A 24,068-nucleotide genomic window follows, 5' to 3' on the forward strand; every position below is an offset into this window, starting at 1 on the left:
AAATTACATCAAACTGAAAAAAAATTCAACATTAATTCATTTTAAGACCTACTTATCAAATGCAGAGACAGTTATTTATTAATATTTTAACAGTTTGTTTTTTTCAAAACATTTTGCCACAACTGACCCCTTGAATGGTGCCTCGCGACCCCCTTCAGGTCCCTGACCCACACTTTAAGAACCTGAAATTTATCAAAAAGCACCAAACCAAAAGTTTGTTTACATCCCAGTAAAGAACACAATCAGACGCTACGTTGGGGTGGTTTGATTTATTTAATAAATAATTTGAGAAAACCGCTTTGCCTAGATGTGTAAAAGAAGGCACTTAAAAAAAATGGCGGCAGTTTTCTGTCAGAACAGAAAAAATAGTTTTCATCAAAACTCCAGTTTTCTGCAGTTTTAACATTTGATTGAGACAAAAAGTTTAAAAATCCTTTAAATTTAAAGTGGTGATCGTTAAAAAAAACAAACAAGGTGTGTATTTGGTGCTGCTGCAGATGAAGGACCTGAGTGAGCTTTAAATTAAGCAAAATAAGACCTGAAAGAGTAAAGCTGTAAACCGACGTCCTTTCAGCCAGAGAGAAGAGAAAAACGATTCTGAATGATTGTTCAGCTGCAGATATATGGCTTTACAGAACCCAAAACACACTGTACACATTTCAATTCCAACATGGAGGATTGAAAACGGCTCCAGAGATCCAAAGACCTTTGGTCCGACGGCTGATCGGAATTAAAAACATTGATTCCTGATTACCTCCTGCTGAACAAAGCGAACCCGATGAACGGAAAGTCCAGTTATAAAAAAACAATCTCCCAAAAATCCAAAATAAAGCAAAGGAAATAAAAACAAGTTAGCAAAAACAGAAAGTGGCAGTCATTTCATACGACGACAAACATCAAACGTTGTCTAAAACCCCCGCTCTGCTCTCCTCGGCCCGTTTTCCTCTCCATGTACAGTGTCGTCACAAAAGGAGAAAGAAGCAACATCATTTCCCCTCGTACTTTGGGTTCACCACGGTTGTTACGGCGCTTTTGTAGATGGGATTCTCACCCTGAAAACAAAACAAACAAAAAAAACAACAGAAGAAAAAGTTTATTTTTTGCTTGCAAGTCCCTTCCACTAGGTGGCAGCACTGGAAGGAGCAGACAAAGCCACTCCCTCCTTACAGAAGAGAAAGAAAAGCTCCAAATGTTCTCATTTACCTCCATGTTTCTACTGTTTTCATTCAGATTTACCAACAAAGAAGACACACAGAGTATTTAGAGCACAACTAAATCCTGAGCGGACATATTTAACAGGTTTAACAATATAAGGTTTTGTAAGAGAATTTCAGCTATGACTGTTTTTAACATCTAGTGAGTAAAATAGTTCAAGCTCAGTCAGATTGGATGGAGAGTAAAATGTTTTTCCAAGTCCAGCAATAGATTTAGGTATGAAAAAAAGTAAAAACAACAAAAAATAATTAAAGAAAAAGTTAAAATACACACAAAAAGAGTAAAAAATATTTAGATATTTCAATAAGTAAAAAATAAAATATAGTAAAATAAAAATGCCAAAAATACACAAAAAAGTAAAAAACATACAAATAGAAAAAATACGGGCGTGCTGTGGTGGCGTAGCAGTTAGCGCGACCCACATTTGGAGGCCTCAAGTCCTCGACGCGGCTGTCGCGGGTTCGACTCCCGGACCCGGCGACGTTTACCGCATGTCTTCCCCCCTCTCCCTCCCCCTTTCCTGTCAGCCTACTTCATGAAAAAGGGACTCTAGAGCCCACAAAAAAACCCCTGGAGGGGTTAAAAAAGAAAAAAAATTAGAAAAAATACACATATAACAAAAGAAAATACAAAAGTCTCCACAAAAATAAAAAAGTACAAAAAAGGAAAAATAGTTTTAAAAAAAGAAAGAAAAAATAAATATAACAAGTTAAAACTTAAAAAACTACACAGAAAAGTAAAAAAAAAAAAACACATCCAAAATAAAAAGGTAAAAAAACTAAAAAAAAACACAAATATGAAATAAAAAATATTCACAAAAGGAAAAAAAGATAAAAATACAAAAAAAAAGTAAAAATGGTTAAACAGAAAAATAAATAATTTAATAGGATTATTTTTTTTAAAGGATTTAGACTTTGGCTGGATTTTTCTAACACACGATTATGCTTTGATCTAAGCCTGGTTGTAAAAGCTGCTTCAGGTCGTTTTGAAACTGAACCTCCACCCCAGTCTCAAGTCATTTGCATTAGCAGCTAGCAGTTTTTACTCCAGGAATCTCCTTTAATTACCTCCATCCATCTGTTTTCTCTACATTAGTGGCACTCTTTACACAAAGTTTGTGTAAGATTCAAGTTGTTTCATTCTCTGACCTCACAAAACAACAAAAACATCCAGATTAGAGTTGCTAATAAACTGACGTAGCATTACTGAAGATATGAGCTAAAGCCTGTTAAATAGCGCCTTTAGCAGCTTTAGGCTAACAGCTACAGTTAAGGTTTAACTCCTGCTGAGCGGTTTAAGCGACTGACCGTGTCCCAGATGGCGTTCATCTTCTCCTTCTCAAACTTGGCGAACTCCCTGCGGTCATGGATGATCATGAGCAGCTTCCAGATGAGCAGCAGCGCCAAGCCAATCATCACGATGCCGGCGACCACGCCCGCCACGATGGGGATGATGTCAGGGCTGGACGGGCACTCTGAGGCGGAAAACACCAACACACTCAGGGACGGATGGACGGATGGACGGATGGATGGGTGGATGGGTGGATGGGTGGATGGATGGACAGATGGGTGGATGTGTGGATGGATGGATGGATGGGTGGATGGGTGGATGGATGGACAGATGGGTGGATGTGTGGATGGACAGATGGATGGATGGATGAGAAATGGCCAGAACCAGCCGGACCCATCCAGACCCAGCCAGCCTCAGCCAGCCTGACCTACCGGGCTTCTCCACCACGTAGACCTCGTTGGTGTTGTTCCTGACGGAGAAGGAGAAGTAGAAGGAGCAGTCGTTCTCGTCGCGCTCCTTGCAGATGACCTGGGGGAAGGTCTGGTCGTTGGGCTGCGGCAGCTGGCCCTGGTCCTGGACCCGGAACAGACGGAAGTTCTTACACTCATCCTTACACACGTCCTTCTTCACTCCGGTCTGGAAGGTCAGACACTCAACGCAGTCCCTGAGGAGAGACGGCTGATCAGACTCACGAATATCCAAAAAAGTGCAACACTAAAAAACATGACACCGACTAACAGAAAAGAAAAGCTGGGCTAAATTTCTGAAAGCGTTCTGACTCACTTGTGCTCCGTGCAGACACCTGGACAGGTGGGGCAGGCCTCGCAGGTCGGCCCCTGAAATTTGGAGTCGGTGCATTTGCAGCCGCCGCATTCGCACTCGCCGCGTCCGTTGCAGATCTGGCCGTTGCTGGCGACGCAGGTGGAGGTGTCCATGGAGCAGTCGCAGGCGCTGCCGGTGTAGTTGGCGTCGCAGATGCACTTTCTGCACTCACAACGTCCATGACCTGGACACAAACAGCAGCAACCGAATTACTGCAAAGTAAACGACGGCCTGATGGTTTATTCTGCTGGAAGCACACGACTGAGTCCAGGCAATGCATGTAAAACTAATCTACTGTTACCAAGTTAGAACCTGAAAAAGCTTTAAACAAATCCATGATGTGCTAAACTCTAAATGGGTCATTTATTTTATTTATTCATGATTACATGTTTGAATGTTAGCAATGAGGATGTGCTTTAGCAAAAATAATGGTTGATGTTCTTCATTTCTCTCTAGTGTAAAGGTGTTAAAATAATTTCTAAGGGGCATGGCAAAAGATTAATCAATTATTCCAACGATTAATCGGATACAAGAGCTAACGATTAATCAATTATTCTAATGATTAAATGCAATAATGCTTTATTATTTGGAGCAAAAAATGCATTTACGGTTAAAATGACTTCTAACATCAACATGTGAAAAGCTGTTGGTTATTTTTTCAATTACTAATCCATTAATAAAGATGTTAATGTTAATAAATACGACGGTGTGTTACGGCCATTGCAGACAGAAAAAAGGGAGAAGTAAATTTCTGCCAGAAAACTCAGAAATTCCAACGTCAAACGCTGATAAATTTACTCCTTTTTAAATAGCTACAAAGTCCCTATTATGCCGCCGTTAATAGAAGATTTTTTTTTCCTATTTGCTGAAGCTAAAACTGCCAATTCTGAGTAGAAGATATTTACAGACGAAGGGTTTTATTCCATCTAAAGTGCCAAATATCCATATGGCTTCATTACTGGTTCATTTCAGCAAATGGCCTTCACTTTGCTGGATTGTGTGATTAATAAGTAGATTAATTTCTTTTGGCTCCCACTCATTTTTCTACCTCGAGCGCCATGTAGCTTGAATGTTGCTAAAGAAATGATAAAGCTGAGAAATATACATGAAGCAAAATATATTGACTTTTGATGTAGTGATAATGATACTTAACATTTATCGACTGCAATGACAAAAGTGTTTGCTCTTTATAGATTTTTTCAGCGTTCCTCTTGTCACCATTAGATAATATCAGACGAAGGCAGCCTGATAAAATCCAACAGCAGTTTTTAAATGATGCAGGTAAATCATTTGTTCCTGACCTCCGCAGAGCTTGTTGTTGGAGCGGTCGCAGTTGAAGTTGTCGCATTCGCAGAACTGGCCGCTGTACGCCTCTGCAGGATTATCCCGCTTCCTGCACTCACAGGTACCGCAGACGCAGTCGCCGTTGTTGCTGCAGATGTCCGTGCCGTTGTCTTTCCTGCAGTTGGCGTCCAGATCCTCGGTCCGGACGTCGTCCTTGCTGCACTCGCACGTCTGCCCGATGCGTCCTTCGTTGCACCTGAAACACAACGTGAAGTTCAGTCGATACTTAATAAAAAATTTTATCACAAAATAATTCTTAAACAATGAGATTTTAGTCTGCTAATTTCTGACTATTCTGAAATGTTTTAGGGTCTCCATCTCTTTAAATCCAAACAAGCTGCTGCTGGCCACGCCACCCAACTCAACGTTTACACTCCCACGTGAAAATGGCTGCAAACAGATGTGTAATTATACAACTTTGAAAAGTATAAATGGAGCCTCCTGCACAACCAACAAGAATGCAGCAAGTGGTTTCTGGATGGCAAGTCAACAACGAAGCCAGTCGTAACAATCAATCAATTAATCAATGAATCCCATGGTGAATTAAAAGGAGCTTGATTTGGTAGATTTGAAGAAGGTAGGGGGGCTGACTTCACTCAGGTGAATGAAAGCACAAAAAAACATGCAAACGGTGAACTTTGCATAATATGTCGCCCAGAAGAGTCGAAGTTGTTGTTTTGAAATATTCTGCGAAGGAAAGGAGGAGGAGAACGTCTTACTTGCAGGATCCACATTGATAGCTGCCGCTGCCTTCAGAGCACCGCTGACTGTTGGGCTCTCCTTTCGTCGCACAGTCACAGTCGCAGATGTAATCCAGAATCACGGTCACCTCCTCCCTGAAGCCCTGAGGTTTGATAGTGAACACCTCCGGATTCCCATTAGATGGACACTTATGGCTTTCTACAGTAATGTCGAAACGCACCTGGATAACCAGAAGAAAGCATTAAAGTTGACACAGATTTCAGGATATTCCAGGATATTCCAGGGTTTTCAGCGTTACCTCGTCCCCGATGGAGATGTTGACGCACTTATTCCCGTTCTCTCCTGTATTGACCACATTGTCCTTGCAGATGGACTTGTAGGAAATAGAAGCTCCTGCTGGCCGCTTCGGGTTTTCAAGAACAACCTCAGAGGACAAAGACTGTCAAAAGAGGAAGAATTTAAAAAAAAGAGGAAAATAAATTAATCTTTCCTGGATTTAATGGCTGGTGTCACATGTTTTCTCTTGTCCTACTGATTACTTGTTTTATTGTCTCTAAAAACCTGCTTGAAATAAATTAAATAAAATAATCGCGATACAACAAATTAACCAAAGTATGAAAAAACTAAAACTACTACTATAAGAAATAAAAACTAATAAAAATCAAGAAACGCACTCAATAGACTAAAAAAATCAACTTCAATTAAAGTCACAAAGAAGCAAAACTATAATGAAAAACCCAGAACCTGTTACAACTTGTGGGCATCGGTTCTTACGTTGTAAGCATCAATGATGAGCTTCATCACGTTGTTGGAGTCGGCGGACAGCGTCCCAACAGCCGACTTAGGAATGAGGTTTTTGAGTTCCTGTAAGAGGACGAAAGGTCAGAGGAGGCAGGTCTGATAAACGGGTCCTAGTCAAAGTAAAACAGCTGATAGTTCACCTTGTAAACCGACTGGAACTCCTCAGTCACAGCAAAGATGGTTTGGATGTTGTGTTCGCTTAGTTTCTGAACCAGGTGAGCAATGGAGGGATAGTCCTGCAACACGGATGTTAATTTTCAGGGCGGCGTGTCAGAGAGGAGAGATGTGGGATTTAAATGAACCCGCTTACGTAGTAGTGGCTCATGGTGTACATGTTGTTCTCCAGGTGACACTTCCCGTCGTTGGGCAGGACGATCCCGCCCAGCTTCCCGTCTCCAGCGAAGTGGAAGCCGGCGTCGGTGGAGAACACGAGCAGACGGGTGACGTTCCTCCAGCCGATCTGATCCTGGGTTCAAAACGAAGAAACTCCTCTGGTTAAAGCACAACGTGACGATAAATCAATGTTATTGATTAACCCAAATTTTGTTTGTTGGATTTCTATAGCTCAGAGTGACGTCAGTGCCCGGGGCGGCCATCTTGTTTGACAAGCACGTTTCACAGCTTCTTTTTATTTAGAGTTTGAATTCAACATAAAGTCATAAGAATGCAGTTGTAGAACTACAAAAATGAGGTCATATGACAAAGTCAAAATAATATAAAAATACAGTCTTAATAATGCCAAATAAAGGCCTACTTGCAGAATAATAGTCCACCAAGTAGTGAAATTTCATTGATTTTAAGTTGCTATGATGATATTATTGTAAATAAACAAAAATTATCCCAGCCTGGCCCTAGTGCTCCATCTTATAACACACAGAAAGAATGAGTGAAATAAAAGCCACATTTTGAAAATGTTTTCTGTCATCTGTAATTAATTTTTTTAGAAAAGAAAGTGAGAAAAAAATGGTAACATGTTATTTGAAGCATAAGACTCGCATAACACCGTCATAAACATGAAGGAGTCTTCAGACATTTTTAGGACTGTTGTCATGAAGTGTCATTTGGTAAATAATGACATTCCTAACGCAAAGTTGCATTAAAAGTGTCAACTTTGGATTATTCAGTAAATAATGACACTTTAATCAAAGTTGCATTGACAGATTTTATCTGAAAGCAGCATCGCCTGGCCGTACTAGTGAGTCGCTCACCTGGCACACGGCCACCTGCATGATGGCGTCAAAGCCGCCCTCTGGGGAGTCCAGGTTGCCGGAGATCTGCTGCTGGCTGACGAGCCGGTTGAATTCCTCTCCGTTCTCGGTCAGCTTCAGGACGTTCTTGTAGCTGAAGGGGCTGGTGCAGTTCTCGCTGCCTTGGCAGGGGTTCAGCAGCCTGGCCGGGGTGGTGCTGATGTAAGGCATGACCGTCTTCTCCACAAACGAACCGAAACCTAAAGGGAGTTTAAGAAAAGATGATTACTAAAGCAAGAGTTTCAGATTTATTGAGCTATAACGGTCTTTCTCAAACGTGGTTAGCGAGGTACATAAAGGATTTTGTGTAAAAATAATAATGAAAACGTGGCTTAAGTCCGGAGTCACTTAAAAAAAAGCTGAAGATATCAGTGGAAAGAAAACAACAGGACTACTTGTATGATACTACTTATACTTAACTTCCCTTTGGGATTATATTTAGATATTTTATATAATTAATTATTAATATATTATTCATCTCAAAACAATATTTAGCGCAATAATTACTGACAATTTATTGTCTAGCTAAATTTGTTATCTTGACCGGCCTGAGCACATCACGGTATTTTAACAGTTTTTTGTGTCCGCTGTATTAAATACTGACTGAATAAACTGAAAATTGCGTGTTCCAATGAGCTTTATTAAGGTAATAACTCGAGAAGCTTTCCAGATGTTTATATTTCTAAACAGAACCACATAAAGTGCATTTTACATCCTACACCGGGTTCTGTTTGGCCCGTTTTGCTTTGCTGTTCTGGGATGCCTCCACCATGTTTATTTCTGCATCAACTGGCTCCACTTAAGGATGAGCATCAGCGCTTGCTTCAGTTTATAAATATAGATATAATAAACAAAGGTAGTATTGAGCAGTTTTTCTATTTTCTTGTTGCTTTTCCAGGAAAAGAATAAGATTTACTAGAATTAGTAAAGTTTTTAGATTTATTTCTCTTCTTATTCGATTGGAAACTTTGTGATTTCTTTAAATATTTTGTGATGCATCATTGTTTTTCTCTCTTTCAAAACCTAAAAATAGAAAAAATGGTAGTGCAGTACAAATAAATTAAACTATAAATATTAAAAAACTTAAAAACTTGGGGCAAAATCTGTTCTTTGAATTTTAAACATTTCAAACCGCTGATCTAACCAGACGTTATTAGTAGATTGAAACTGATTTTAATCCAATAAACCATTAATTAGTTGTTGCCTCTCTTCTTAGAACAGATCTGACACTTTTTATCGGCGGAGGAACCTCGACTGTTTTCCACTCACCGATTTTGAAGTCTGAGGTGATTTTCTTCATTTCCCTCATGAGGTCAGTGCCAAGTTTCTTAACATTTTCCAAGTCGTCTCTCATGGAGAAGGAGAGGTCCATAAGGTAGTACAGATCTATGGGGTAATCCTCCGCACGCTTAAATTTCAGACTAAAGGTTTGCGGTTCACCTAAAACACAAAAAGAAAAAAAGCAGCTGAGAACGCATAGAAAATCGGTTCCTCCCACCTCAAAACCCCAATATTTAACAACGGTCATACATTTCTGGATTTCATTATGAAAACGGGAGAAAATCTTTACCAGATCTGAGTTTGAGTGTGAGATTCTGAGGCTGGATCTGGGTGATCTGCTCAGGCTTCAGTTTCACAGGTCCGTCGTTGCGAACTGTGACCGGTGTGTTCCGGTTAATGATGATTTTTCCACGCGGGTTTTCAACTTGCTGACACTTTCTTTCCTTCAGGACTTCAAGGTCGTCACAGCGGGCCGACTTGGGCGAACCAACGGTTAGAAAGTTCTGCAAAAAAGCAAACACGCCATCAGAGGAATATTCAAGAGACGAATCGGGCAACAAAAACCAAGCCGTCTCTGGAGAATCTACTCTGCAAGAACACGGTTTCCTCAGAACACGCAGAAAAAGTCACCTGCTGTTGCAGTAGCACAATCTCAGAAACATTTCTTAATTTATGGACGTTTGTATTTGCACAAACTCAACGACTCCACAAAGAAACTGACCGCACAAGACCACTCCAAAAAAAGACAATGTAGTGGGATATAGTAAAAAAAGAAATTCAATTTCAATTTGTTCCATTTTTTAGTAACTTTTTGCACTAAAAATCCACAAAAACAAGATCTGAATAAAAACTGTTGTAGAGAAGCAGTTGCTGCAAAACTGACATAGTGCAACCAGAGTCAGGGTTAATAGCCACATGTTCCTCAAAAGAAGGGATTGCTGCAAACTTAATTGATGCGAACAACAATCCACCGTCACCACATGCTTCCCCACAAAGGGAACTGCAGCAAATTTAACCGCAGAGGTACAATCGAACATCAGCTGTTAAGAATTGGGACATACAAATAAACTGAATTTGAATGAATAAAAAAACATTTGGAGTACAAACTAGGCAGCTATAATTAATCTGTTGTATATGAACTGTTGCGGTGCATCTGGACTAAAGAGGAACAGGAAGAAACTGCAGAATGGTGCGTAATGGATGCCACAAGCCTAACACTCAGAGGAAGAACATGAGACGAGGAACAAAAACCTGCTTTGACTTCATTCTTTCAGTAATTATAGTCAAGATCTTCTGCTTTTCCTTCTGTACAAAAAGCATAGAATTACATCAACAAAAGACAGTAAAAATAGCCTAAATGTGTATTCTTCTGGTTGGGATTCTTAATGTAAATTGACCGTCGCTTTAAATGAATAAACATTTTAGTAAAAACAACAGAAGACCAAACAAGTTGAGGTGAATTTTATGCGGTGAAAATCCAATCTCATTTCCGTTGAGGGCAAAAAAAGATCCAACAAGTGTCACAGATGTTAAAAACTATTTTAAACAAGCGTTAACCTGCCCTGACATGCACGTTAATGCTGGCCAAGACAAAATGGAGGTTGAGATGACAAACACAGATGTCATGAAGAGAATGAAGAGCCGACGGCGTGCTGCTGCAAGTACCAAACCGCAATACCCCAAAAGATTGCGCAGTTTAGTTCCTAAGAACATGATGTTGGATTTTATCAGAAACTGAGTCAGAGCCAAAATCAGTCGGCTCACTTTGATTAAAAACAACTGAAAAATAATTAGGGCTGCAACAGACAGTTATTCTGATGATTAATCAATTATTCTTTTGACTAGTCAAATATTCTGACGATTAATCAAATATTCTGACGATTAATCAAATATTCTGATATTAATATGATTAATCAGATTAAAAATTGGCATAGTCTCCAGATTTTTCAATTGACCACTTTCTTTAGAGTTCATCATTTGTAGCAAAGATACTTATATCGTCAAGATTTTAACTTTCTGCTCAACTAAACATCAATAAAGTGCAGGGCTGATCTGTTGACTAATTTTTGGATTAATCGATTAAATTAATTATTTTGATAGCAAAAGTTCTGGGTGTTAACAGACAAAGAATTTTTTTTCATCCTAAATGCAACACTGTGTAAATGTTTACTTTAATTGCAGATTTGAGTGTGCTGTTCTTTGAGCAAGTTGACTTTTTTAAGTACCTATACTCCAGTTAATGATTAATTGATTATTAACTCAGTTGAAGGTTGTTTCAATAACCGATCAATTGTTTCAGCCCTAACTGCATCTGATATTGTTCTTTCTATGACTAATTAAAAGGATTGTGACCAAATAAATGTTAAATTTAAACAACAAAACTGTTCTGTACATCTTCTATTTTAGCTTGACGTTTGAACTTGTCTTAAATTGCCGTTTTTGTTTTTCTTTTAAAAAAACATTTTATGCACACAATGATGCCTCTTAAAAAGCATCTAAGAGGGCGTGCCGTGGTGGCGGAGGGGTTAGTGTGACCCACATTCAGAGGCAACGTAGCCTCAACGCGGCTGTCGCGGGTTCGACACCCGGACCCGACGACGTTTACCGCATGTCTTCCCCCCTTTCCTGTCAGCCTACTTTGAAAAAGGGACACTAGAGCCCACAAAAAGACCCCTTGCGGGGCGATTAAAAAAAAAAAGCATCTAAGAAGCCAACAAAGATATTTCATGAATGTGTTTTCTTCAGGTTTTAGTGACAGAACTCACTTCATCCGTGCACCATCCACACTTTTCAGAGACCTGGATGCATTCCCCACATGACTGCGCGTTCGCCTTGATGCATATGCTGCCATCTGAAAGAGAAAAGTTGCTCTGAGCCTCAGCGAACAAGACATTTTCCATTAGCTCACTGATTCGAACCAGCTGCTGCCTGACAGAGAAGAAGAAACCCCATCCCAGCTTAGAAAAGTGAGTCATGATGGGAAATGTTTCAGGCAGCGGACCAACTGATGAGGTAACGCTGGAGAGAAGAAAAAATAAAAGAAATCTTTAACGTTTTCAGTTCTTTTCCCTGTTTTTTCACCCCAGAATCAAATGGTTCGTTAGCAGAATATTATTTTCTGCTGAAGTAGTCGGATCATTTAAATCAGCTGTGTTGGAGTGAAAACTCATCTAAAACTGGCAGGATGCCATCCCTCGAGGACTGGAGCCTTAAACTGTTACCCAAATTATTAAACCGTTATTGAAAATGTGAAATCTCCCAACAGCTATTTCACATTTTAATGCAACAAACCCACAAACTTTAATGTATTTATTGTATTTTTATTGAAAGGTGAAGGAAAAATTAGGCATTTTCATAAAAACTAGGGCTGAAAAACTTTCATATCAGTCGATATCGATAATTATTGATTAGTTTTTTCTGTTTTAAATATCCGACATACTGCCAAACCGGTGGTGTTCCCGTTTCATCAAGAGTTCTCACTCCATGCCGTTGTTTATTTTTAAGCAGTTATGAGGAACGGTGGAGAAACCTTAAACTGCTGCTGAGTCAGTTACTCAGCAAGGCATTGCTAGGCAACCGAAAAGTGAGTGAGTTGCTAGGTAACCAAAGAGCGAGCGAGCCGATTCTTGCTTAGCTGGCAGTGAAGGGTTGAGCAGCTAAAGTCTTTTCTCTGACTATGTCAATAAATGTTTATTGATGGTTGTAGCATTGAAAAATGTTTTATTTGGTTGTAAATAAATAAATATCTTGAAAACGGGTCAATGAACGCAGCGGCACCAGTTAATAATTACCAGCTGGTATTTGTGCTTCTTACCTTGCTGAGCCGAGCTGCCTCTGATGACCGCTGATAAAACCGCTATAAAAAGCAACTGGAGATTCATCTGTGAGAGAAAAAGGTAAATATAAATGAGTAAAAACAAGGAGATCAACATTTTCTGAAGAAGTATCTCATTTTAATGACATTCAAGTGGGATTTGTAGTAAAACATACATGTTTTATTCAGATTAATGCCTAAAATTAACAGTGTAGTTTCTGGATTTGTTGTGGTTGCAGATTTTCTGTGACCCTGAACGAATTGTTACACAAATATCACATTTAAGAGGCACATGCAAGCTGTTATCACACCATCTGTGTGTGTGCAAACACCAGAAACAAAGCGTCACCCTTCAAACTGCACAAGCTGCATATGCTTTGTTCATGTTATATAAACCTTGAAACATTTAAATAAAGTACTGCAGCACACAAAAAAAAAAAAACGACGAGAAGGCCATCGCCATCAAAACTGACTGGGACACAAATAATCGAAAGTAAAGAAGGAATAAAAACCAGGAACTCCAAACAGAGTGACTTCTAGGAGACTTTATTTCTGTGCTCTAGTTTAATTAAGCAGCCATTAATAGTAGTAACTGCAAGTTTTTTGTCCGCCATTAGGTAATTTAGCAGTGAGTACATGGGGGTGATTGACAGCATTGTTTTTGTTGTTACCTGCCTGTTCGTGAGTAGAATATTCTCTACAGCTTTCACACCTCTGCTTGGTAAATTAAAGGAAAGTCTGACACCTGGTTTCAAAAACAGATTCCGGTCACTGGTGTCATGTAAATTACGCAACAAAAGCGTTATGATTTAACTGAATAGTGGCTGAAAGTTGATGAAGAAAGTCAGCATTTTCATTCAGCTGAAAATGAGATGCAATCAAAGTTTGTAGGCAGCTTTCAGGGACTTAATTTAACAAGCCTACAGCACTGAACTCAGAAATGTTGACGCGTTTTGCTGTGGGCATGGAGTTCAGGTACAGACTCATCACTGCTGTGGCAAATTATCATCCAAACAAGCACCAACAGAGCAAAACACAGACGGAGGAGGAGCGCAGCCCCAGGACATGCTGTCCAACCGAGTCGAGCAGCAGATGTGCAGCAGCTTTCATGAGAAACCGTGAAGAAACAGCCACGGCTCTTTAGAGATGCGGGTTTCAGACTGCAACAAGGAGAGCTTATGAGACCGGTTAGATGTTTATGTGGCCGTATTTAATCAGGCAGCCGTCGCACGTTTCCTTGATAAAAGGTAGAGGAACCGTGTTAATTTACCCTGCAGGAAATATTCGGTTTCTAACAGCCGAGTCGACTCAGGCTGTTGGTTACTGAGCAAATCAATGGATCCATCTCAACAATAGAAAAAAAATAAAAGTAAGACCAGTAGTTGATTGTGACAAACAGCAGAAAGTGATTTAACCCACCGGAGAGCGTTTAAATTCCTCCAGAGAGTGCCGGTTGGTTAGGTATCAAAATCAATCAATCAATCAATCAAATTTTATTTGTATAGCACATTTCAGCAGCAAGGCATTTCAAAGTGCTTTACATCATTACAAACACAGAAACACAATACAATATAGAATCAATAATCAAAACACAGCATTAAGTCAGGTTCCATCAATAACTTTGTAATTGATCACATTTCAAATACAATCCTCAACAGGTGGGTTTTTAGTCGAGATTTAAAAGAAGTCAGTGTTTCAGCTGTTTTACAGTTTTCTGGAAGTTTGTTCCAAATTTGTGGTGCATAGATGCTGAAAGCTGCTTCTCCTCGTTTGGTTCTGGTTCTGGGGATGCAGAGCAGAACCAGAACCGGAAGACCTGAGAGGTCTGGAGGGTTGATACAACAGCAGCATATCTTTAATGTATTGTGGTGCTAAGCCGTTCAGTGATTTATAAACTAACAGTATTTTAAAGTCTATTCTTTGAGCTACAGGGAGCCAGTGGAGGGACTTTAAAACTGGTGTTATGTGCTCTATCTTCCTGGTTTTAGTGAGAACGCGAGCAGCAGCATTCTGGATCAGCTGCAGCTGTTTGATTGATTTATTGGACAGACCTGTGAAGACGCTGTTGCAATAATCAATACGACTGAAGATGAACGCATGGATGAGTTTCTCTAGATCTGACTGAGACATTAGTCCTTTAATCCTGGAAATGTTCTTCAGGCGATGATAGAAGGCCGACTTTGTGAAAAAACTAACGTTCTTAGGCAAAAAATAAATAAAGAAATCTCCTGACTTTTTTCTCGCCATAATAAACAAATACAAGCTCCAAACCTGAACACGATTAAAGGACAAAAGCTGTAAAAGTGATGGCATTTGCAATTTAAAAAATGTGACAAACAAAGTGAAATTAAAAAAATCAAAGCTAAGCTGTGACAATGGAGGCGTTGTTTCAGGGCAGTGTGCAACATATGCAACAAAAAGCATAATTAAATTCAAACCAACCCCAGCTGTGGAGAATTTCTACACCATTAACGCTCCACCCCAGCATTCCCACAGACCGGCTTTGTTTGCTGCCCAGGGATTTGAGCCGACGCTGGGCTGCAGATTGCAGAGCGATGACTGACTGACTGGAGGCATTCAGAGCTGCCGTTAGCTGGAGGGAAACCATCGACCCAAAGAGTCCAGCAGAATAAAACCAATTAGAAAAATACCTTGACGAGAATAAAATCAGGAACAGAAACCAACTTTGTCCTGAAATCTAATGATCTGAACAATTTCTGTAATTTAGATCAAATTTTTGGACAGTTGGAGGCTTTTTCCAGCTAATACAGATGTTAGGTTTTATTTGACATTTGACCCGCCTATTCTGGGCAATTATAGAAATTATAAGATGGTTGTAATTTGTAAAATCACCCTAGCCTCTATCTGATTTTCTTAATTTTAAAAAATGAATCTGCTTTCTGAAGCATTTTTAAACCCAGAATAGTGATGTCTTACTTTTAAAGCTTGTATTTAATAGGAAGAAATATTTAAAAGTTTGATTTTTCTGTAACACATGGAAATTAGTTGATTCTGTACTGATTGAGTATTTAGCTCTACAAATGAAGAAAAAGATCAATAATTAATATAATTCAGTTTTCTGCAATGACATTTTTTATTTTTTAAAAAATTTACTGTAAATACAGGGTTGTCCAAAGTGTGGCCTGTGGGCCATTTGTGCCCTTGGAATGATTGTAGGCGGTCCCATTAACAGTACAAACGGAGCTGATGCTGATAAACACTTTTGGTAATTTTTTAAAGGAAAAACACTGAAAAACATCAAAAGAGAGTAAAATATGAATAGAATAGAATAGAAGTACTTTATTCATCCCAGCAGGGAAATTACTTTTTATATATATATTCTGCATCCCTGGATCTATAAAATGAAACTCAGGGTAAGTATCATATCTAATATTTAGAGAAACATGAGTAGAATATGATAATTATCACTTTGCATTGTCAGACAGACACACTGCTCATCATCACAGCCTTTAATTACAGTCAGAGGCGAGGAGTCACGCCTCTCAGCTGGAGACACACAAGGTGTAAATATAGGAGAAAGATTCATAATAAAATGAAATGAAAAAACTAAATTTCACCTTTGGAGCCAATTTTAGTGAGAAAACAAAACCTTTTTAGTTATGAAGAGGAAGTTGGCTTGTTTGCAGTAATAAAATAAACTTGATTTTTGGCTCAGAAAGTTTGGTAATCTCACAGCTAGTCGTTAAAAAAAATGGAACTGAAACCAAATATTACCCAAGACTTTGGAAAATCTTTAAGAATCTGCAAATAAATCAAAAATGAAGCCTAGGCGCAAATTCAAACTGGAAGACTCTTTTATCCCCACCGCGACCCGTTAATTGAAGCGACCTGCCCACAATCGTCGACCTATCAACGCCGGACCAAGCCACGTCACGTCCAATCATCGACCAAGTCCCAGCTGATAAGGACCTTCATTCATGGCGTCCTTCGCTCTCCAGCCGAGCTCAACCCACCACCACCCCTTCTCCTCCATTCGCCCGGTCCTGAGGCCCGCACCCTTCTTCAACCTCCACCACCAGTGCCGGGCCCCGGGGGATGACGTTCCTAACAGCATCGGGGATGCTCATCTGAAGCCTATCGCTAACGCTGCGATAACCGTTATCCCCAGCCGGGGCCCGAGCGCCAAAGACTTTAAATTCTGTTTGTCAATAAACTCTTCTAATTGTCTTCTCATCTCTGTCTGAGTCTCTCCAGATTGAAATGGAATTTAGAAACATTTAAATTCAAGTTCAATTATGTAGAAATGTAATTCCACTTATTTCAATCAGCGATGATTAGAGATAAACCAATAAGACAATTTGATCAAATGTCAATCGCCAATATTAATATTGCGAGGAAAAAAGGAAAGAAAAAGAAAAAACACAAAAAGAAAGAAAGAAAAAATACAGAAAGAAAGAGGGAAAGGAACAAGAAAAATAAACAGGACTAAAGAAAAAGGAAAATACAAAAGACAAAGAGATAAAACACAAGTAAAATAGAAATAAAAAGAAAGAAAAGATAAAAAATGAAAGAAAGGACAACAAAGACAGTAAAAAGATTAAATAAAAAAAGAGAACCAAAGAGAGAAAGAAGGGAAGAAGAAACAGAAAATAAATGAAGCAAAAACAAAGAAAGAAAAAGACGAAAACAAGCAAAGAACCAAAAAATAAAAAATAAACAGATGTTCATGCATTTACACATCAAGCAGATGAAGTAAAAAATATATGAAAAATTTGCACAAAATACAAAATATTTCCGTTCATGATAAACCTCTCTGTTGTATTATTAGTAGTTTGTTTATTTAAACACAAGCCATGAGTAAACTGACTCTAGCTGGTATAAAACCATTATTTTCTTCAGAACACCTCGTGGTGTTGAGGGTTGTTTTGTTTTTTTTTTAATCAAAATGTTTTTTGTCCTTGATCCAAAACTTCATGAGGTTTCAAATATTTCTTTTTTTTTCTCAGCAATAAAATCAGGATCTGGGTCAGTCTAAATTCAAAAACACCTGGTGTACTTAGCCAAGTTTTAATACGGCGATTAGTAGCAGATTTTGTCTGCACCGAGGTTTACTTTAGAGTACAAGTCAGTGAGTAGATGTGGTCCTTGTTACCATGACAACAAACAGGAAACCAGAAAGTTTGTAAAAAATAACACCTAACATGTTTGTTGGTTGTTAAAAGTTGTAGTTTTGTCCTAATTTATGGGGGGCCATAAAGAATCAGTCCAGCGGTCAAAACATGGCCCCCGAGCCCCACTTTGAGCACCCTTCCTTTACGTTAACATGCAGCTTGGCGTGAACAGAAACAAAGTGTTTTCATTTAGAGGTCTGATGTGCAGCCAGTGTGTTTTTATTGAATGAAAGACCTGGATTAGCTCAGCAGATTTCCTGACCTTTCTCTAACTTGTTGCACCAAAAGTTGGATGTCATCCAGGTGAAGACTGAAGGGTCAAAGTTCAAGCTCTAACAACGTCTTCCCCATATGGTTGAGTTTATGGTAAATGTGACCAGACCTCAAGGGCACCTGCAGAAACTACTTCCTGCTAAAAGTCTTCGAACCAAACAACAAACTGAGGTGTGTGTAGAAGAGTCCACTCTGACACCAGGAGACGCAGAAACAGCGCATTCACATGTGAAGCGTTAACCTTTGCACATGCATGCATCCTGCAAGAGAAAACGTAAATAGAGGCAGCAGCTTGCTGGTGTCTCTGTGGTTGCTACGCTCTGAGGATCAAAGGTTAACCACATGGTGTTACTGATGGCATCTGTTCTCATGAAAACAGAACTGCACCAAAACCACTTCCACACCACTGCAGGTCACATCAACACGCCGACACGATGAGGTACGCCGGCCCTTTAATGCAACTTCTCCTTCCTATAACTACACATGCATGACTTTAAAAGTACACCACTCTCTTTACACCAATAGTGCCAAAATGTCCAACTGAGAGCATTAAGGGCCACATTCATTTCTTAAGACTTTTGTTGTTTTTACGTCTTTGAATATATATTAAATAGATGATAATAAAGCACAGTAGTCCACTTTTTGTAGAAAAGGAATCTGTAAATCATTGTTGATGTAAACTATAGACAGGGTCTTACACAGTTGCTGTTTTAGAAATATTTTTTATATTTATTTTGTTTTTTTAAACATTGTTGTTTAAATAAAAATACATTACTAATTACATAAATATCTTTAGAAATAGAAAATAAATTGTGAATTTGCTACATTATTTTAATTGTACACTGCAAAAAAACAAAATCTAACCAAGTATTTTTGGTCTAGTTTCTAGTGTAAATATCTTAATACCAGGGGTGCACTGATTTATCGGTGCCAATTTCCTTAATTTTGGGAGATCAGTGAACGGTCGATTTTTACATGTGAAGCCGATCTTATCCACCGATGTCATCAACCTCTGCAAAGGTCTAAAAATCAACCGCTGTGCTTTTCTTTTCTCCTGAGAGGTTTGACTGACAAACCGGCCGACTGTAAATGTCTGAACATTTACAGTCAACAATAATCTCCTCATTTTTGCCAATTCAGCAACTTTCTTGATATATTGAGCAACATTTCAGACAAAAACTGTTATCAGCCAAAATCGGTTTCTGTAAGCGAGGCTTTTTAAAAGATCGGTAATCAGCGATCGGCCAGAAAACTGCAATCGGTTCATCCCTATTTGCAATAACTTAAGACAGAAAAAACTAACCTCTAAATAACTTTTCAGCAACATATAGGAGCTTATATTACATAAATAATTCCTTAATTTTGAGGAAAAATGACTTGTTCCACTTGTAGATAATTTCACTTATAACACAGGAAACATGTTAAGTAAAATAATCTGCCAGTGGAATTGGTTATTTTTTAATTACCGTTAGCGATGCACCGATAAACACGGAAATCTTTAGTTTGACCTGCCCTGACTGGTGAACTCCATACCTCAGATCTACCAGACCGCAGTGAAAAACACTCTTCAGAGAAAGGTTGGGTTTAGTTTTGCACTTCCTTGAAATGAGTTTGTCCATTTTCTTTGTCTTAGGTACTTTAACCTGAGCAAAAACAGGAGAAGTATTGGTCAAACTCCTCGGAAAGTGTAAAAATGTTAAACAACTCTTATTTTTTGTGGATTACTTCTCATTTAAGCTCATATTTTCATCCCGAATCACGTTAATAAAACATGGGCGCTCTTCCTCTCTTCTCATCCATTTGGTTTGCCCCCATGGTCGTCCAATCCGCCCAGACCTGCCTCTGACCGAGAGTTTGTTTCTGGTCCTTTGGTTACATAAACGCCCCAACTTGACCCTTTGTCCGTTTCCTTCACTGGATCAAACTCCAGCCTATTGTTAACCCCAAGGAATCTGTAGAAGGACCAGGAATTTCCCTTCGCGTTTCACTGAGTACAGAAGAGCTGTTACAGATAAAAAGGCAAAAGCTAAGGAGATCATGTAGAGAAGACGTTCATCTGACTAAAATGGTTATTTTCAGCAAACTGAAGTAGCAAAGAGGATCAATCAAGACTCAATGCTCAGCCTCACAGCTAAAAGGGCGTTTATCGTATCATTTATCGTGATTTTGATTTATTGTTGTCACGATAAGTTCCAATATGTAGTTCTCATGTGACGTCACACTTCAGTAAACTTTGTAATCGACAGCCATCTTGGTAGGCAGTTGCTATGGCAACAATAAACAAGCCACAAGCTTAGAACTAGAACTTTTGCTTTTCATTTCATCTGTCTTATTTTATACTGTAGCGACATGATAGTTTTAGCAAATATGTAGAAAAAAATAACAACTTTAATCATAAAACGTTACATAATGTAGCTTTAAACATGTACAAAAAGTTCCTTCAATCATAAGTGGTGCTCTTTCACTTTGTACATCTTACAAAGTTGGATTTTCCTCCAATATTTTAGATTTTTAGTCACTAGAAATACCGAAAGAAAAGAACTCCAAAGACAACAGATTACAGGGCCGTGGTTATATAATCCTCTATATTGTAGCTAGAACACCTCAGAGATTAAATTAGAAGTCAACTTAAGAACAAAGGGAGAATTTCTCACTGAACGTCTCAGCCATCATAGGAAGAAAATCCTAAACTCCCAGCTGTAATTAGAGGGATGAGGGAATGCATTCCAGCGCAACGTCACAGAAACTGCAACCAGAACCAAGAAAAATCTCTCCCTTGACTTTTTAAACAAACTGAAATCACAAAAAAGGACAAATTTACTGAATAAATAATGAGAAAAGAACAGGACTTGTTGGTTCAGGAAGACGTTTTACTTGTAATCTTCTTCATAGAAGGCGACACAAACAGTCAGACGGTTGCTGTAGTTTAATTCGAGTCAGTAGTGACTCATGGGTGACGGGTCTGGGGTGAAGGTTCGGCGTTGAGTAACGTAGAACGACCCTGTAACCTGCTCCGGATGGCGCTCCCTGTTTACACCGCACAATAACGTCGCTAAGGGAAGTGACTCAGTAGTCTGCAGCCCTTCCTTATGTCTGCAATTAGCAGCCCTGATCCGTACGAAAGAAGAGCAAGTTGTCACTGCAGAGCCAAGATATACACTTTCACAGATTAGCAGATTTATACTCTGTGGGATCAGATTTCTCGTTAATCCTCCAGAGAGAAAATAACAGCCTTCAGGCTACGAATCTTTTCCAGGAAGACAATGAAAGACAAGACCAGACCTGTTAGCATACCTGAGCTCCACGTTTTATCACAGCTCTGGGCAAGGCTCAACAAGAGCCACTAAAGATCTGGTTAACCAGATGAGTAAGATGTTCTTGACTCAAAGCTTATACAGTCCACGAGTTCGTTTTAAAGGGGCAGTATCGCATAAAATCAACTTTTTAAAGTTATCCCCTCATCAAAAACACACCTGGAGTGTAGCCTTGATTCTTTCATGCATGTTGAAAAGTAATTTAATTTCCATGTCAACCATTCAGATGTGCAAAACATATTTCCATATTTGTGCTGTCAATCAACTCACGTACTTGCTGCTCAATGTGCTAATGGCAGAGAAACAACTTACAGTTGCAGGAAAACTTTTTATTGGTGGCCATGCTAACTAGCTGTAACACTGAAAACACGGTATGTTTTTTTAATTGTGCACTACAAATAAACAAAATCTAACCAAGTATTTGGTTAGATACTCTCTGCTTTGCTTCCTCTCAGCATAGCAGAGAGGAAGGGTGAGAACATGAGGTTGATTGACAGCACTATGACCCGCCTCCTGGCTCTGATCGGTTGTTTCTAGTTAGCACTAGAGAAGGTAGAAGAGCTTAACTTTTTCACAGATTTTCTGTCTCATACCATACTGTCAAAATATAGTGACCGTTTCAAGAATACTTTCACGATATAAAAAAATATTTATCGCAACTTTAATAAAGTGAAACTTCAAATATAATCTAAAATAAAATTAGGAAATTACAAACTGCAACATCTGCTTTTACATGAATAACTACCTTGCTATTTATTACAAAAGCAAGATAAAAATAAAAGTCTCACCAGTCAGTTTTCTGTTGAGTTTTCATTAGCCAATCTATATATACATATTCACAATACAATACCTGTTTGAATTCTGCTACTAAAAATTAACCAAGGTATAAAAAAACTAAAACTGCTACTGTAATAAAACTAAACAACACTTAACCAATAATAACTAATAAAAACTAGCAAACACACTATAACAACTAATTAAAACCAATCAAATTAGACAAAATGTCACAACCCAATAAAACCAAACAAAAACAGAAAACCTTTAGTTCAAACAGGAACAAGAATGTTTTAAACCGTTTTGCCCAACAACAAAAATCTGGTTCCATAGTGAAAATTTTGCCTTTAATTATAAATATGGACAACAAAACGCAAACGAATTAGCCTTGACGATGACCTATGATCCAAAGACATCATACATAATGACAACAAAATCTGAGGGTTATAGGCCCGTAGATATAAACTACGTTCTGCAAAAAAAACTCGTTCGCCATTTTTTCTTTTCTTGGTGCATTACAGCGCATATGGCCACATGTTGAATACTAAATGTTTAGCGCCACCAACAGGTTTGGAGGAGTAAAAAACAGCATTTTGGTCCATTTTCTGTGTTTTTCCTGTAGATGAAAACATTTCTGAAGACAGTTCTGTTTGGACCTGGGCGCCCCATGAACGTGGCGCCCTGGGCAAAAAGTCATATCTCTTACAAAAGAGAACGTCATTTCTCAAACCTCTTTAATTAATAAAAGCTCTATACTTTTTTATTTTAGCATACAGAACTTCTAAGCTGAGATTTGCAACATTTTAAATACAACTGAGTAGATAAGGTTGTATAAAAATAAGGATAAAAATCGTGTAAAATGATACCAAGAATGAGAAAAACAGCATAATATGTCATTCAGATCTAATCAGAATGTTTTAGATAGTAATAAACCAACAGAATAAACGCGAGAAGTGATCGATAACTTTGTCTTTTGTCTTCATTTCGTCCCAGCCGCCAGAGGACTGCCCTGTTTGGCCGCACAAAGCGGCTACTTCTGGCCTACTTTCCTTACAAACCCCAAATTCGGATTAATTCCCAGCCTTTACTCAGCTTTAAACACAAAAGCCGTTTAAACCCCGCTTTGTTTGATGTGTGTTGAAAACAACCAGCCACTTTTCGACCGCTAACTAGCCTGTCGTTGATCCACACCCAGAAGTTTTGCGCCTGAAGACAAATATTCTTTACTTTCTTCCCTTTTCTTTCTTTCTTGACGCTCACATTGTTTGTTTGTTTGTTTTAAGTAGCTGTAATCGAGGCAGAGCTGGATAAATTTAAATTAAAACAACATTACTTACCTTAAGTCGTTGCTTGACGGGGTGTTTGTTGTTGGATCAGAGCAACATTAGGTCCAGAAAGTGTCCCTTTTTTAACGGATCCTGGAGAAAAAACTAGCTAAAACTGATATCTGGGTTCGCTTTGTTTGAGCACCGTGCAGGTAGACAATTTGGGGGTGAAAAACACAGGAGCAACTAAACTCTTTTCATTCGTTATAAATGAAGTAAATGAGGATCCAGAATCAGGTTGGGACACGTTGTTCGTCCCAGTATAACACTGGTGGGGCTTTTTCTATTGCCTCACTTCAACAAACCCCTCATTCTGAATCTAACCCCGCCCACACCGGAAGTAAAGCGGCAAACTGCGTTAAAAAGAACAAACACACCAGAAGAATGAACCCTCGCTCACCTCGGATGTGGACAAAACTGTTTTCATGAGCATGCGCAGAAACCCCAGCTTTAAATCTTCACATTTCTCCGGCAAATACTGAAGTATTTTCAACAGTACTACACATTCACACAGTAAATGCTACCTTTAATAACGTATTGATGAATAAAATACAAAATTGATAAGAGGAAGTTGAAAAGTGATTCTATAATTTCAGATACATTTAATGTACAGAGTAACTATTTTTGGTCAGCTTTATTAAAATATTTTATTATTATTATATAAGTAAATTCAAAATTTTGTGGATAATAATATTTAATAAGTTACATTTATTTTCCTTTTATAAGTTGAAAAA

The 24,068-nt window shown here is 38.7% G+C and overlaps 1 protein-coding gene across 1 annotated transcript; it reads right to left on the reverse strand.

The window, feature by feature from the left end:
- Nucleotides 1-254: 254 nt before the first annotated feature.
- Nucleotides 255-23,628, reverse strand: LOC116721827 (integrin beta-1-like). Its single transcript, XM_032565817.1, has 16 exons — nt 23,347-23,628; nt 12,517-12,583; nt 11,468-11,553; nt 8,992-9,205; nt 8,691-8,861; nt 7,383-7,621; nt 6,485-6,640; nt 6,315-6,410; nt 6,148-6,237; nt 5,672-5,812; nt 5,391-5,593; nt 4,629-4,867; nt 3,289-3,511; nt 2,937-3,169; nt 2,523-2,689; nt 255-1,052 (listed from the first exon to the last, which is right to left on the reverse strand). The coding sequence occupies exons 2-16, from the start codon at nt 12,581-12,583 to the stop codon at nt 987-989; spliced, it is 2,391 nt and encodes a 796-aa protein (XP_032421708.1). The 5' UTR covers nt 23,347-23,628; the 3' UTR covers nt 255-986.
- Between the last annotated feature and the right edge of the window lie 440 nt (nt 23,629-24,068).

The sequence above is a fragment of the Xiphophorus hellerii genome, chromosome 6 (genome assembly GCF_003331165.1).
Source record: "Xiphophorus hellerii strain 12219 chromosome 6, Xiphophorus_hellerii-4.1, whole genome shotgun sequence".
Classification (NCBI taxonomy): domain Eukaryota; kingdom Metazoa; phylum Chordata; class Actinopteri; order Cyprinodontiformes; family Poeciliidae; genus Xiphophorus; species Xiphophorus hellerii.